The 16,993-nt window shown below is 40.2% G+C and overlaps 1 protein-coding gene across 2 annotated transcripts in view; it reads left to right on the top strand.

Annotated features, from left to right (window-relative positions):
* The window catches only part of MACROD2 (mono-ADP ribosylhydrolase 2), a 936,136-nt gene that overhangs the window by 883,407 nt on the left and 35,736 nt on the right, over nucleotides 1–16,993 (top strand). The window contains exons 13-16 of one of the 2 annotated variants that reach the window (XR_013931490.1): nucleotides 77–145; nucleotides 9,605–9,682; nucleotides 10,314–10,385; nucleotides 11,015–11,104. Coding sequence is in view for 1 of the 2 variants with exons in the window: in XM_080408518.1 (XP_080264644.1) it covers nucleotides 77–145; nucleotides 9,605–9,682; nucleotides 10,314–10,385; nucleotides 11,015–11,117 (322 nt within the window). In the remaining variant the exon portion in view is untranslated. Of the gene's footprint in view, nucleotides 1–76; nucleotides 146–9,604; nucleotides 9,683–10,313; nucleotides 10,386–11,014; nucleotides 11,118–16,993 lie in introns of both variants that reach the window. The other variant, XM_080408518.1, reaches the window with a different exon arrangement.

Here is a 16,993-nt window from a genome sequence, read left to right on the forward strand (position 1 = left end):
CACTTTTTTCAGTAAAGTGGTTCATGAGTTTGCTATCTAATGAATAACTTCTCTTTCATTTCTGTGGCTCTTACAGATGAGACGAAACCTTCAGCTGTAGCCACCCTGTCATCATCAGAAGAAACGGAACTGAGTGAGGATAAAGGTACCGATTGCAAATTGTGTTTCAAAATATCCAGTCCCAAGAGGACATTTTGCAAAGCCTTGGTTTCCTTTGTCTGGAAATTGCCAAAATCACAGTTAAACAATACAGAAATAGGTAAATGCTTGGATTTTCATTTGTGGAAGTCTTTGTAATGAAGTACCTGGCACCAGCTGTTATGCTGGTAGGAGAGATGCCATGTATTCCTAAATCCCCTTGCTATAGAGGTAATACTAAAATATCATACGTGACATATCACAATTAAGCCCAAAGCTTGGGCTTGCTGGGGCGACTCGCGGGCATAAAGTTAAGCATGTGCATCTATCTCAGCAATATTAGCTCCCTATTTGGTGCTCTCCTGATGCGGAAAAGAAAAACACAATAGCTGTAAACACATCAAGAGGAGACAGGAGGAGATGAAGTCATAATTGAGAGGGAGAAAGTAATGTTTATCTTGTGCAGACTGTGCTGGGCACTCAGATCATTTAGTTTGTGATAAATATTTAACAGTGTCGCGGGGCCAAATGACAGGGAGTTTAGGAAACAAGAAAGAGAGATGATCTAATTTAAATGTTTCAAGCTGAGATTTTTCCTGTGGAGTTGTTGGCTTACAGATAGGAACCAGCGCGCAGACATACTGGTTTTGATACTCTTATGATATCACGCTATTAATTGCTTGTGCTGGTCTACAGTTTCTGGCATTTTTGTGGGGGTACGTCAGGCAGAACCCTGGGTGATTTATAAAATGTTTGCTACTGGTAATTCAAAACAGGAGTTATGCTATCTATAATAAATACAATCCGTCAGTACAGCCTTCAAGAAAGACTAATAGAAAATTTTAATGCATTTTACTGAGATAACATAATTATTAACATCCATTAACTTATTTATTTTAAAAGATTTAATGTTTAATTCAGCATCGCTGCTTGACTCTCCTCTCATTTTTCTAGATAAGTGTGACGGGGTGTGAGATCTTGCCCTTTTGTTCCAAAGACACATGCTAGAGAGCCCACATACTTACCTGATTAGGAGTTCAAAGCCTTGTGCAGGTTGATTTAAGTGCTCTCTTAACTGAATGATTGATCCTGTAGGGAGAAAAAAAATCACAAACCCTTGCTGGCTTTTGCTTTTGATATCTTCACAGATTATAGTCGTGGCAAGGCTAGTGGAAGACAGAAATAGTGGTAGATTCAGCCCCAGCGTAGCTGGTGATTGCTTGTCAGTCATTTCTCTATTTTTGCTGACACTTGGCCTGTTTATGTATCCTTGTATCTATAAGATCCCCATCAGATATATTTTTTATGTTTTGTAATGTGAGGGTCATGGTGAGGCTTTGGGATTTTTTTTTTTTTTCTCTATCTGCAGTCTTACTGAAGATCCCAACATTTTGGTATTGCTTTGAGTGCTTGCTCCTGACTATGAAGCCAGTGTTTTCTGCTGTGCTTTTCAGTGACCATCTCAATGTGTAACCACTCCAGATTTTTGACCGAATGTAGTAGTTGTCTTCTCTCAGGAAAGTAGCCATCATGGTGCTATGGGTCTCACTTCTTCTATAATATGCTAAAATTATAGTGTTTTCCCCTCTTCCCTTGAGGGGTTGACAGGAAAAGCAGTGCCTGAGAATTCCAAAGGGCAGTTTCTCTTTGATGTCCCACCTCTCCTTAAAAGCAAGATGGAAAGCATCTGGTAGGGAGGAAGAAGCGAGATAGACTGTACTCCATATATTTTGTTTGTAAAGTTGTCTAACCAGAAAAAAGGAATGGTGAGGAAAGTAAGATGTTTTGGGATTTGCTTGCTTGGTTTTTTAAATGTAACCAAGAGTTCTGAATGATGATGCCACCACATCCATCAGACCATGGTTTTAATCCTTATTTCCATTAGTATATTTTCAACTTCTCAGATTTTAGCTTTTGAGTTGTTTTAAAATGAACGCTGGTGTTACAAAAGCTTGCTATTTCTTGGGAAATGGCACTTTCACAAAATCCCGGCATTTCTGAAAACACCTGCTGGTACCGAAATAAATTTCAGCCTTCAAATTGTTTGCCCACTGAGTTAACACAGCTAAAACCTGCCAGGTTCTGGAACATACTCATTTCAGTAGTTTATCTTCAACTAAATGAACTGGATGTAAAGCATTTAAAGAAATTATGTTTTTCCAGTCCTTCTACCTAACTACTGTGAAAGGAGATTTACGGCAAATAAGTGTAGGCTACATATTCCCAAAATTCGTAGTTTCAGCCACTCAGAATGGGAGGTTTCTAAGCCTGCTATGAAAGTATAGCATCTTTCAAATGTCAGTTCTGGTGAGTGCACCAAAACAAGTATTTTGACTCCAATTATTTTTGGCTAGTATTTTTCCTGCTTGTTTTTCTTCATGTTTCTGAATTAGAATATAGCAAACACATCGAAATAGTTATTTGTTGCTCTAAAATGTGGTGATATTAAAAACAGAGCACATGGGTCTCTGCTGCCATCAGGTTCTAGTATTTTTTGTCTTACCTGAGCCGTATTTATCAGGGTTTTTTTAAAGGAGAAGGGGGGAAGGATGGGAATGTAAAGGGGATGTTTCATGGTAAGTGCATGGAACAGTGCAAGAATCATGTTTTTAGGCACTCCGGTGAAAATGAAAACCTGCTCTGAGATTACAAATCTCATATTAATGTGCAAGTATATCTCCTCTGTTATTCCCAACAGAAGAAACACTGTCCAGAAAAAAAAAAAAAAAAGGTCCACATGGGCTCAGTCTGCATATGGCCTTTGAGCAGACTGAATTTTTTAAGTGCTCTGTCTGTCCTCATGGTGGGGGTGGGGGTGGGGGTAAGCGAAAAAAAAAAAAAAAAAAAGCAGACCAGTCATATTCCAAGAATATCGAGATGTTTGATGTTATGCTGTGGAGGTATCCTCTTATTCCGGTCTGTGCCAAGTTTCTGTTTCTACTGTCTGGAAATACTGCAAAGAAATGTTGCAATTTTACCCTTGAAAACTTGCACACATAACTATTAGCTGTTGGGGGGAGAACTGACATCTCTAGGCAGCACCTTCATAGTGCTTCATTACTGTGCATATGGAAGTAGATCCTTTATACATAGCATATCTCAAGTTAGAGATGCTTCTCTTTATGAAGTGTAAGGGCAGAACAAAGCGATTAAAGTCATTAATGTTTATGCAGTAGATAAAACACATATCAGGCAGGCTGCACTCAGTCTAGTGTGCCTCTCTGTCCATACAAGTTGGTGCTGGGACTACAGCCTCCTTTTAAATGGACCACATCGTATAGAGCTGTGGATTGGTTTGAACCTGTGAATGTGTTTTTTTTAAAAAAAAAAGTATGTGTGTGTGTGCATGTTCATGTGTGTGTGAGAGAGACAGAATGTTCTGCACCTTCATCTCAGTCACCTGTCCTACCAATTACTATTTAACCTGATCTAATGATAGGGCTTTCTAGCAGGAAAATTAAAAAAGGAACTGGATTTAGTACAGGTGAAGAATGAACTCCCCACTATGCAATCATGGCAAAGTTGCCGTGCACAATATGCTGATTTTAATTCATTAGCACTTAATAAGAACTGAATTTTCATTTGAAGGTCAACTAAATTAAATCGTATGCTAATTAATTGTAAAAATAAAGTAGCGATTAATTATTTCCAGGTGTTCACCAAAGTCTGTGCTCCTGTGGGAGTGCCATTTAAAGCAAGTCACTATTTTTCTACATTCTTTGAAATGGAGTCAGATTCAGTCAGCTGGAGGGCTTGTGTTGTCAGAAACAGAATTAGGTACATGCCTTGGCTAGGGGTTAACCCTAAAAGTTCGCTTTATGCAACCCAGAAGCCTGTTAAGTATCCTGCCTGTAAACCATAATGGATATAAAATTCCTTTCTGGCCAGCTGTAGTTCTCACCATGGAAAAATCTTGATGTCCTAAAGACATCAATGGTTGAGAAAGGGATAAACTGAAAGATAGAGCATTTCAAATGCAGGGGAGCTGTGCAAATCGACACAAATTAGACACTGATAAGTGGGTGAAAAAGATTGACTGAAAGGCCAATATGTTCAGAAAGAGGTGTTTAAAATCAGCTCTTAAGTATATATTAAGACATCTAAATGAATAACCTGATTTTCAGAAGTGCTGAGCGCTCAGCAGCTACCAATGAAATGTTTTTACTTCACCCTTGGGCTATGATTAGACCTGGAAAATTTCAGCCTGAAAAATTTCAATTATAGGTAACTATCGACACCCCCAACCGTAGCTGTGGCTCTGCATGCCAGCTACAGTGATAACATTTTTCTCTCCTTTGGTTAGAAGGATTTATTTCTATGAAAGCAAATTGGCTAACGCTTGCTGCATGGTGTGGTTTGAGTTTTCTTTAAACCAGGTACGTAACCATCAGTATCCAGCCAAGCGCCTGTTCTCCTTACACCCTCCGTAATGGTCGCTTGGAGCTGTACGTAATGCAGGTTATTCACTTTTCCTTTTAATCTGAACTGTCTGTAGCATTGCACATCCAGATGGGGGCCAGCCCATAAACTACTTGAGGTATTTCTGCTCTACCCTTCACCAGTACAGGCAGCCGCAACAGCTATCGCTAATCTACTTAGCTGGTTTATTTAGATCCTATTTATTTTTAAGTATTAGCTGACCTGGAGCCATCCAGCTGCACTCCCGTCAGTCTGATACGAGTGCCTACTGCTTCTGTCTCCCCGCCTCAACACTTACCTTCAGCTGTGTGGCATCTTCTCCTGGGAAGGGTCTAACTGAGGCAGTCAGGTTTTTCTCAGCTTTTTCCTTTCCCACAGCCCTGTACAACATGCCCTGCCCCTTATGGCCGCAGCAGGATGCCCATGGTTATCATACCAACTGCGCCTGAAATTTCTCTTGTGGACACAAGATGAAGTTAGAGGAGATGCTCTTCTGTCAGCTCGAAGCGTGAGCGGGTGGGAGCATTACTCAGTGAACCCCACCTGCAGAGATGAACCGCCTGGTCTATTACCCGAACACTTGCAAAAATACCTTTACAGGTTGTTGCACCTAAAAAGGTCTGCTTTACCAAGTCGTATATACTTGGGCTCCAATAAATCTAATCTGTCATAAAGATAGATTAAAATGAAATCTTGGTGGATATAAAAACAACATTTTAAAGTCAAAGCTCAAGAATATCTCCCTAACTTCTCATAAATCACTATTTTATAATACTTCATTTTAACACATTTTCCTCAGTTTATGAGGCAAAAGAATACCCTAATCATGTGGCAGCCTCCGTGCACACCATTACCTGTATTTTTAGATGCCTGCTCGATTTCTTTCACTCTGGAAATATTCCAGTCATTTCTCACAGTATCATGGTTAAAAAATAAAATGCACTGAACCTGTTTCTTTCGTAATGACCAGCTTTTTTCCTCTTTAATCTTCTTACAGCTCCCTAAAGCATGGTGATTTATCTATGCTGTGTGCAGGACCCAGGTGTGTTCCATATTAGAAAGGACTCAGTAAATAAGCCATACAGAGAGTAGCTGGGGAAGTGAATTTTAGGAGATCATTAAAACCACTTAACATTCAGATATTTCCATTTCTCCTCTTCCTTAGCATTTGCAAAATTTTATTTGAGCAACGTTGCTTTATACAGTCAAAAAAATATGAATGGCATGGAAAAGCATGGGGGTGTATGCAGTATTTAGACAAAATAGTGTCTGATTATTGGCAGGAAGAGTAGGATTGATAGTTTATTGCAAGCTACATGGTTTTCTTGGAGCTGAATTCAACATACAGTTGATATAGTGGAACAGTGAATATACGTGGGGAGTGTTCTGATCCAGCTTATTAAAGTCCATGGGTTATTAAAGGTTGGGGCTAATTCCCAGGTGCACTCAGCCATGCAGCCCCATGAGGCTGTTGCTTCAGTACAACAGAGAGGTGCAAAGCCAGGCACTCCTGATGTGGACACTGCCACTGCAGCCACCAAGTAAAAGCAGGTTTGAAGGAATGAAGCGATGCTCAGACTTGAAGGAGCACTTCAGTGCTTGATGTGAAGTAGATAAAGTGCTCTATCTTTGGTTCATTTTTGTCATCAGAAGTCATGGTGGGTTCGTTCATATGTGATCAATGATGACATTAGGAACTACTCCAGTGTAATATCAGAAACACTGATTATTTTCAGTCCTGCCTGGAGGAATGTTAACCCTTACAGTCCTAAGTCATGGTTACCCAAGGTAAATAGTGCTCAGCTTGTGTTACCAAAAACTAAGCATGCTGTGCTGCAAAATAGTATCCTGACTTGGATTCCCTGCTATGGCTTAATGGATAAGTAGCTGTGTTAGAACGCTAACACTGCTTTATGCCATTTAAAAAAATCAGAGTTTGTTCCAGAGTTTGTTCCCTGGTCAATCAGACCAATCAGACAAAGGCTTTAGGGATGGCCAGAGCTTCTGTAGACCCTGGAATTGTTTAGGACTATGATACTGGCTTTGCCCAGTTGGATAAGGCTCTAAAGTGCTTGCTGAGCCCAAGGAATACCACTACCCTACTGAAAACTTGCACACAGAAAGTAGTACATCATCAGCATTTGGGAGATTCCCACCACTGCTTGCCAGCTGAAATGGGGGTGGCACTCTTGCCTCGCATCCAGTTGGGAAACAGCTTTTATTGACTGGTACGTTTGGTCTTACACTTTTACTCTTACTTGTCTCAGATTTTCTTTATAAATTGTATTCCTTCGCTTCATTTTATTCTTGTTAATCCTAAAAGTAAATCCGTCTTTGGAGTTTTTGGCTTGAATGTGTGATCGAATATTTGCATCTGAAAAGAAGAAATCTTTGACATGGTCCTGACCTTAAAGGTTTTGAAACGCACAATCTGCATACTAATGCAAAGACTTATTTCTGCTGCTGAAATAAGAGTGGCAGACTGTTGCAGCTAGGCAGTGACTCCTGTCCACATTCTGCTCTTTTCAGAAACATGTTTTGCAAAAAATAACTCATGCAAAATTATTATTGTATATTTCCTGGGATAATTTGGAATCCTGTGCAATTAAATTGCTTTCTTGAACCCTGGAACAATTAGAAAACTGTTTATGCTAAAAATGAAAGCTTAACAAAAAATCATGATCTTGTGAGAAGAAGCTGTGCAGAGCCAGCTATGAGAATGTGTGAAGATGTGCCAAATAGCATGGGTGCTCTCTAGCCGTGGTGCCTACCACTGACACTCACCGCAGCTGCGGAGCCAGCCTGCCAACTGTGCCAAATGCTAGGAGTAGCAACAACTCCCCACGCTGCAGGATAAGCTTTGCAATGCTCCACAACAAACAGCAGCGTGATGGGGCACATATATCAGCCAAGCATGAGGCTCCTTAAACTCCATTTGTTATTATTGACCAAAGCGCGTAATTGTTCCTCTGATGCTGAGGATTGATTTTTGCATGAAATTGGAGTCATTCTTCATTCTGGGAGAAAAGGTGGCACCTGAGATTAAAGGCAAGGGTCTAGGAGTATGAAGGTCTGTGCAATGGGTGTAGGATAAGATAGCTCTAAGGGTCTGATAGGACAGAGCCGTGTGCATCTCTCCCACCCATAGTAGGTAATATCACACTTTATCATCACTTCTGGCTGTTTGAAGGGCTCTGTTTGGGCCCTAGCTGCACAGTACTTAAGGCAGAGGACTGCCAAAGTTCCTTTTACAAATGTACAACTAAAACATACAGAAAAAGATTATATTAATTTAGGATATGGGGATACAGGTAGTACAAATCTTGGTTTGTTTGGTATCCTGAGAGCTTTGTCAAAAACTTAAGCAAAGCCAGAATTTAACTCAATGGGTTTAAAGTTTGCTTGAAAAATTCCCTACAGACTTTTAGTGCCATTCCCATTTATACCAAGAGGTCCTTCAACTCGCTTTTTGATTAAAATTGGAATTTGATGAAATTCTAATTTATTTTTGCTGTGGTTCAAGCTGATAGGGTAATCCCTTGTAACTCATAGCACGATGTGGCATCCTAGTATGAAAGGCCAGTGCAGTGGTCCAGCTGGTAGCGCTGAGTAGCAGTTTAAGTCCACAGTAGGATGAAAAAATGTGCAGCAAGGGCAAATTTTAGTAAATGGTACATCCATGAGATATTCTTCTTTCAAACTTGGATTTATAAACTTATTGTCATGCCATGAAAGATGTAAGAAGCTGTGCAGGTAATTAAATATTTGCCTTGGGGGATTATTTGCAGTTAATTAAAGCCACACACTTTCATTGCATACCTTTTCTACAGATTATTAAATTTGGATCAGATGTTAACAACCCAGCTTTCTCACTTATCCATCAGAGGTTATTCCTGGCAAGTTTCAGGAACAGAGTTTTACAGGGGCATCGTTTGGTATATTGTAAGATTTGCTCTGCTATATTGTACAAAGGGAACTTCCAGAAGTAGAGTCGTAACAAGACTGTCCTAGCATAATTTATTGTCATGCACCATAGATCTTTTGGCACTGTTACTGAAATTTTCCATCTAGCAGCATTTTAGAAAGTGTTTCGCTCTGGAACACAAATACTGATTATCTGTTACCGTTGTGATGACCTCAAGTCTACTTTACCCCTGTAGTTTCCAGAAATGTGCAGTTAGATCAGCGGTGGTTTTTAACGAGGCTCAAAGAGAGCTTTTTATCCAGTGAAAGCTGTGTGTTATGCAGATGAGCAGAGCTAAAACGGGTGGCTGTGTTGCTGTGATTTCCTGACGGGGGGGAGGGGGGGGGAGGGGAATGATGCGTTTCTCCATCCCCACACAAAAACTAAGGAGTGGCTGTTGTCAGAAAATGTTGTTCTACACCACACAATAGTGCCCTGTGTTGATGAAGACTACAGATAGCATAGTGATTGTTGGCTGATGTAAACCTTGCTCTGCCACTGGTTCAGAGCGTGGTGCTGGGCAGTTCGTTTTGGTGGTCTGTCTCAAAAGGAAAAGCAGTCTTGGCCACAATAATGACCTTGGGAGTTCTGTCATCAAATGAAATGAGGCTAGGATTTGCACTGCGGGATTTATAGGATTTAATGTTTGTCAAGTTGTGAAAATCCAGCTATAAAAGGTGTTGTTCTAAATAAATAAGAAACCATTTGCTAAAGTTGGTGGTTTGTGCTGTTTCTCATAGCTGTGTACCACTTCATTAGAAATAAAATTATTGGTAGCCCTGCCGATTATTCTTATGCATCCTTTCTTGCTGGCTCCTTGTTTAAGGTTTGTACTGCAGGCAAAAATCTGCTCAGTAAATATACAGGTTCTGAAATCAATTTGAATAATTGAAACCCACGAGTATACTTCTGTAGTATATAAGTGTGGTTTTTAAACAGATAGAAAATCTGTAGCACATCCGAATGCCAAATATGAAGCTAGCACCTAAGGGCTACCTGTGTATGTAGGAACCACCGGACTTTTCCAGCATGAAAACTGCTGCAGGGTTGGTTAGTTGGTTGGTTTGTTTGCTATTTCCTCAGACTCCCTGAAAGACTCCAAAGGTGCACAGGAGAGTGACCCAGTACATCCTATGGGGTGTGAACAAGATCAAGCCGAAGGTAAAGTTTTGTATCAAAATTGTTGAAGAAAGAGATAATGAATCAGTTGGGAACCTTAGTTGTTCCAGTTTCAGCATCCAGTGGGTTTCAGCCTGACCTCTGCCATCTTAAGAAAATGCTGTTGGCTACTGGTTATGTGCCAAGCGGTTGTCATGCGGTAATCTCTGGTGTTGCTGGAAAACGCATGCATCTCCAAATATGTGGGTTTAACCGTATTGATCCCGGGTGCATAGCATTGCTATTATTGTCCTTTGTTGTTGTTGTTTTTGTTGTTCTAAAAGCCTGTGGGGTGATTCTGTTCCTTCTGTTAAACTGTCAAGTGCAAATGCTTTGCAACAGCTCTTATGAGAAAGAGCTTGTCAAGGCAGAGATACAAAAGAAGAAGGAAAAAAAAACAAAAGGGATGCAGGGTCAGTTTTGACTGACCCCATTAACAAACTTAATGCTTAGAGTTTAAGTGGTATTTTCAAATATAAAATAAGCCCAGCATTGTTCATTTAATAGAAGAAAAGTGGTACTTGGCTGAAAAGTACTATGTTACATGTTAGGTCCGTGCCCTGTTTTGATGAACTTACCATTGCCTGCATGCAGCCGTCATGCTGATGCCATTTTCAATTTGTCACGTTAACAGGACAACAGGATGTTTCTCCAGAGGAGATGAAAAGTGGGGCAGATTCCCAAAGCTCCTGCATGGAAATAGAAGGTACTGCATGTGGCTTGAAACCAAAGAACAAGATTAACAGGCAAAACCAATAGTTATTGCTCAGATATTATCGGTAGTGTTGATGTTCCCTTCCTTTCTCCGTGCCTACTGAGCTAAATCTGTGCAGCTGGATCTTCTTATGGTCACTCTTAATTCATCCCTGAGCAGGGGAGCATCTATGGGTTCTCAGTGATGAAAGTTGACTTTTTAATGACTATAACTATTAGTGAAAGAAGTGAACATTGCATTTCTTATTCCTGATTACAAGCATGTCAGCCTTGTACGTTTGGAGCACTGAATGCTCTGTCCCCAGTCCAGTGAAACACTTGATGACCTGGGTCTCTGGGCTTGTGAGGAGTCCCAGAGAAGTCCCATGCCTGGAGCTAAGTAGTGTGTGTGTGTGTGTGTGGCGGGGGTTCTGAATCCCAGAAAGTTTGATCTTGGAGGATCAAGGCTCTCAATTACAGCCCCTTGGATTTCCTTGAGACTTTTTGTGTCTGCACCCTTGGGGAAAGGGATCCTTTTCCTGTGCCGGTGTTTTTAATGGCAAGCTCTCTTGTGTGTGTTATCCTTTCATGTCCGTTCTGAAAAGCCTTACTGTTCATCTTCTTTTTATCAAATTTATTCAGAGCCCTTGTTGAACCAAGAAGACACAACAGAAGTGGAGATACCTTTGATTCATGGTGCAGAGAAAAAAAGGAGGAGGGAGGAAAAGAAGAAGAAGAGAAGAAGGTGAGGCTATTTATAAAAGGGATTGAGACAGAGAATGCTGCACAGCTCGTTTTCCTTTTCTATTATGAGGAAACATGGAAAGAGCACGTAAAAGTATTAATTTTTTTTCCCCTAAGAAAAATCCTTTTTGCCTATTCTTGAGTGTGGTTTTGATATATTTGACTTGGAGTTACATGGGAAAATAAGTGCAAAAAAATGCACACTCAGGTTCTAAAGTGACTTTAAAATAAATACTTTTCTTGTTGTTTCCTGCATTAAAGTGCATAAGGCTGATTAAAACAACCAATTTATGTCCATTTTATTACCCCCTTGACCATGTTCCCTAGAAGCATTGAGAGTATTTACAATAAACGGGTATGATAATTATTTGTGAGGTCATTAATAGAGATTTAACTAGCAATTAACTAAAACTAGTAATTCTAATAAAGAAAACCAATATTTTGGAGCAGGAACACAGGGTCTTACTGAAGCAGTATTTTTTCTTCTGGGAATAAAGTATTTTAAATCCTTAGGAATGCTTTTGCAAAGAAATGTAGAAATTCAGTTTTAAGTGTTGGATGCTTTTGGTAACACTACATTCAGCTTGCCATTTGCAACAGGCACATGGTTATATAAAAGTAGTGTATTACGTAAGTAATTCTCTAATTGTAAAGTAACTGCAGGTTAATAATTATGTGGTCATTTGTAGAGCACAGGGATGAATTTTACAGTTCCAAATTCAGGTCAATACTAACAGTGTTATCCTAATTGCGAAACTCCCTTTCCCAGCCACATTGACACCAATTTAATTGCAAACCTGTGTTAGCAATATTGACACTTTGCTTCACTGCAAACCCAGGTTAATAGAATCTCTTTGTTCATATACAGCTAAACAGCGTTTCCTCTCTCGTCTATTTTTTTTATTGCTTATCCAAGTTGGGACTGTTGACATCTCTTTATTATCAGTCACATTAATGGTGTTGCATTTATGCTTTATTACTGATGGTGAAAATACAATTGATATAATCTTTACTTCAAATCCAGGTAAATGGTATTGCACTACCTGAGTTGCAAATCCAGATTATATAATACAAATTCACTCTTCTGCAGATACCAATGTTGTTATGTTAATTTCCTCCTGATAGAAATTATTTATGTCTTATTTTATGCCTCATCAAAAGCAAGTTGGACAAAATGTACTTTCATTATTTGTACATTTCCTTCTCTTTAATACTTTCGTGTCCCCTACAGCTAGTGACTGTCATTTAGTTCTCAGTGGAGATGTTATATTTCACCATCTGTCCTACCTACCATTAAAATACACAACATTAAGGAAAAGAAAGTAATGTCAGAAAAGGGTTGGTTTTGGCACTGTTGCTGTTCCAGCCCCTGATTTAAAAGGTTCAAGTACTGCATTAATAAAAGGTTCTTTCCAAATATTTTGGAACATCTTCGTACCTGGGGGCTCAAGTATTGCTCCCGTGCAGGGTTCATCTGATCCAAAGCTTGTTGTTCATAGAAGGACTCTCATTGATTTAAGTGAGCTTTTGGTCAGGTTCATGATAAGAGGAAATCGCAACATGCAGGGTAACAGCACTTAGGTAACTGCATAGATATTCTGTTTAGCTTCTTCTTAACATACTTTGTTTGGGTCAGGGAAAATAAATGGGTGCTTTTTCAGGGTTTTGAGAAGAGAAGGAAATTCAGGCTTTCCATCGCTTTGTTTTGTTCTTATGGGTATAAGAACACGTAGAGCAACCTCAGTGCTCGTCTTGCTAGATGCTTCCAGTTCTGGTGGGCACATACTCTGCCACGTGAGCTGTGAAAGTCTTCCACAAAGCAAGGTGGATCTGGACAAAGAGAGGTAAAAGAAAAAAATCAGGTGAAGTTCAGGCTGATAAAGTAAGAGAGACTCCTCTTAATGGAAAGAAATTACCTGGAATAAAACAGAGATTCAATATGTAATGTTATTTTACGTAACTTGAGTGCTACCCCATAAACTAATTAAGTTAAATATTTTTCCAGCAGCATCCAAAGTACATTTGACATACAATGAAATGGCATATTTTTGTCTAAGAACATGTGGGGAAAAAAGCAAACGTGAGACTGCTAATCCCATTAAATAGAAATACACTGATGTGAAGTGGTTTTATCCTGTACTAATCTGTATGCATAGACAAACATAGCAACTACTAAACTGCAATCTACCTGGTCTTTTTGATCTACATCATTTTTTTGTGTTACCAAGCTCATCCTGGAGCAAAGGGCAGCACATAGCTGCCTCTTTCCTCTCTCTCTCACCAGGAGCCATTAGATTAATGGGAGTCATCTGTGACCTGTGCTGTCCCCAGCACTGGAGCTGTGGAAGCCACTAAGTGACCAACAAAGATCAAAGTCCCTTTTCCAACCTAAAGCTAGGTTTCTGCTTAGTTACTGATTGTGGCTTTGAAGCGTGCTAGGAATTTTTTTCAGTGATCTGGTTTTCCGTGGAAAAACGACTGTTTCTTGCTGGGTTTGATGTGTCTCAGTTTTCACAAACTTGCGACAAACCATAGGTTAGCTTCTGATCTAATTGTGCAAGTTTTACTACCAGCTCATCTATGTGTTTTGGGGGATTTTAGGGAGTGTAGGGTCCTTTCTGTATTGCTCATTTGGCTTCACAGCTCCAGGGTCATGCCATAGTGTATATTACCAAGGAGTCATGGATCCTGGTGCTTTCGAGGTTCTGGGGTGCTGAGAGCCCAGAGGAACAAAGAATCAAAGTCTTGGCAGTCTCACTACTGTTTCCCATTGCCAGCAGTAAGAAACAAGCCAGATTACCCTGAAGAATTTAACAATGTAAGGCACTGTGTGTGTTTCATAAAAACCTGCTGTTACTTTTTCCAAAATCAGTAATAAAATATAGCATGTGCCAATTTATTCCCTTTCTTCCTACTGTAACCTGAAGTTATATATTACTAGGGAGCAACAAAAGAAAAAAGACAAACTAAGATGCCTTTTAAATTTTTTTCCAGCTACTATAGTGCGCTCATTCTAGTTCACAAAAGAATAATGAAAATCTGTGTTTTGTATAAGATCAGGGAATATTCTCAAATCCCTTTATTAAAAAGCAGAGTAAGTGGTGATCACTGACCTATTTGCTGACTAGGTAAGTGTACATGCTTTTAATAGACCATTTGGCAGTCCCTTTATATGTTCACTTGGAAATAGCCCTGTCATGTTGTAATGCCCATGCATTCACCATTTAGTTGTAGTTTTAATCAACAGTTTTTTCCACCACACTATTTGCAGCACAAGAAAATAAAACTCATGTTTATTTGTGTGAATATGTAGCCGTTTCCTCCTCTGAGCCTGCTCTCCTCTCTGTCTTCTTATTTCCCACCTCTTTCTATCTCCCTTTGTCGAGACATTAGATATGATGATTTCCCCTACTGATTGTGTCTGGAAGTTGCTTAACTCTTTGTAGGACAGAATTTCTGTTAGAGCACTAGAATATGAGCAGAAGTAGCCATAATTTCTTTGTTGGGTCTCTTCTGTGTTTGGGCTAAAATATTTTGTCTTACTGTGCTGTTTGGAACATGACTCGAGCTTGACCTGGGACGTTTCTCCTCCCAAGAAACAAATCCAGAGTGGCTGGGTAGCATCCTTCCAGGGCAAGGGCGCACTTATTTTCTCTCAGACAAGTCCAGAAACACAGAAGCAGACTGTCGCTGAAGCACAATCAAGGAGCAAAATGCTATAATTAATGCCTATAAAAAGGATATTAAAGTGTCCAGGGATTTAGCTTAAGAGCAGGACACGGCGCTTACAATTAGTATTTCTGTGTAGTTGCATCTTAGCCTGTTTGAATGCCATGTTTAGGGAACTGTATGAACCATCTTTTTTTCTGTATGAACCACACAATGCTAAGGAAGGCTTGGGAACAGGTTGGGGGAGGTTTCGTGGTTTAAATCATTTGCAATATAAGTGATTTCCTTTGCTGGTCTTCTGGTCAGTGCCTGTTTACTGTAAATTTGAATTCTAATTTCTTTTCTAGCTAAGCCTGGCCTTGCTCCACAGACTTTGTTGCATGAATAGCTGTGTAATTCTGTAGCCATTATTTGGTCCATTCTTCACTTAAACAGCTGGATTTTCAGGTCTTTTATCCACTGTACCTTTGGCAAAAGAGATAATTTTTTGGTATAATCTTGGAGAGAATTAAATACTCCAAAACCTGGAGGAAAAGAACTCTCAATTTTTTATAGTTTCAGTCTCAGACATTTATAGGATTTTACATGCATTGGTACAGTTGTAAATAATGTCAAAATAATGAGTTTGATATGACATTGTGGCTATAGAGAAACAAAATATTTCTTGAGAAAGATCTTTTCAGACAAATCTGAAATCTTTATTCTTGAGTCATGGCAATTGTAACTACCTTTTATTTCTTAACCAAACTTATGTTCAGCTTCAATTGGAGATGGATGAGACATTTTGAAAGAGGAAAAAAAATAGATATTTTAAAAATCTTCCTTATAGGTCTTTAAAAAGGTATTTCCTTTTTATTTGGAAAGAAAAGAATACAAAGGTATTTTGGAGTGTTGCGGCTTCTGAAGATCTAGTATAAAGGCTCCACGTTCTTTTATTCAGTTGCCCAAAGGAGGAGGGAGTAAGTATCCCAAATCAGATGCAGTGTGTTTGGTCTTTGATTACAAGCAATATTAAATGGATCAGATGACATTTTGGGGGCTGTTACAGAATAGTCTGACCCTAAACATGAAACTCTGCTTCTGACAGGTATTGATATTTGGCAAAGGGGGAAAAGCGTACCTCTGGACCTTTCGTAGAAATGCTGGAAGTGCTGAGGAACCAGAAAATGGCACAAGGGTATTTAAAATCACATCTAAAGCTCTAAGCGACGCAGAGAGGTGTGGACTATTGCAAAGCCAGTAGCTGGAAGTAGTTGGAGGTACGCAGCAACAAGATCATCACTGGAAAGCCAAAAAAGTGCCTTTCTCCAGGGATACCTTTAGGTTTTAAGAAGCATCGCTTTGCATATCTTTATTTTCTTGAGAACTTCAAAAACTGAGTGTTGCAGTCGCAGTATCAGCCAGATGAGGCGCTTTTCCAACCAGGTTCTGCTTGCCAGCCCGCTGTGACCAGTCCGTGGTGACCCAGGGGCTGTTTGGTCTGTATCTCCCAGTGCAAAGCACTTTGGCCTTCTGAAGGCATCAGAGCTGTCTGTGGCAGGAAAGTATACCCAGGTAACGTCTGTGCCTTGCGGAAGTAGCAAAGGCCATAACTGTAGGCAGGGCAAAGAAACTTTTTAGCCCAGCAAAAGAGTACTTTTGCTAAGGGTGGCAGCATTTTTTCCCCAGTTTGCAAACAGTATGTTGAATTTCATGAATGCACTTTAACTCCTGCACAGGTATGGCTCTGTGAACAGCTGTAACAGGTGAGGCTGACCTGCCTGTAAGTGGTCCTGTGCAAGCGTGTTCTCTGCTCCACTTGGATGTTGCAGCTTGTGGAAGAGGAGTGGGTTTTTTGGTCCCAGTGTCCATGGTGGTGGCTCTGTGGGTTCTGAACTTAAAGGTCTCCAGGCTTTTCTATCATCAAAGGGTAGGTGCTATCAGCAATTACTTCACTGATGGCGAAGGATCAGCAAGATTATTAGGAAGGAGCATTGCTTCTGTGGACCAGCTTTCCTGATCCATGCCCCCTTGCAAGCTGTCGCGACCGGTGGCATGCACCAGCAGGACCATGGAAGTGATGGGGTTCATTCATTTTCTAAGCACGGGCTGGTGCAGAAGTCATTGCACATCAGGCAGCACACACTGCCCAAAATGATGTTCCTCCTCTCCTGCTCTGTGGGGGGTGGCACATGGGATGCAGACCCCCTGCAGGCCTTCCCCAAGGGT

This window comes from Falco punctatus, assembly GCF_963210335.1.
Source record: "Falco punctatus genome assembly, chromosome: 12".
NCBI lineage: Eukaryota > Metazoa > Chordata > Aves > Falconiformes > Falconidae > Falco > Falco punctatus.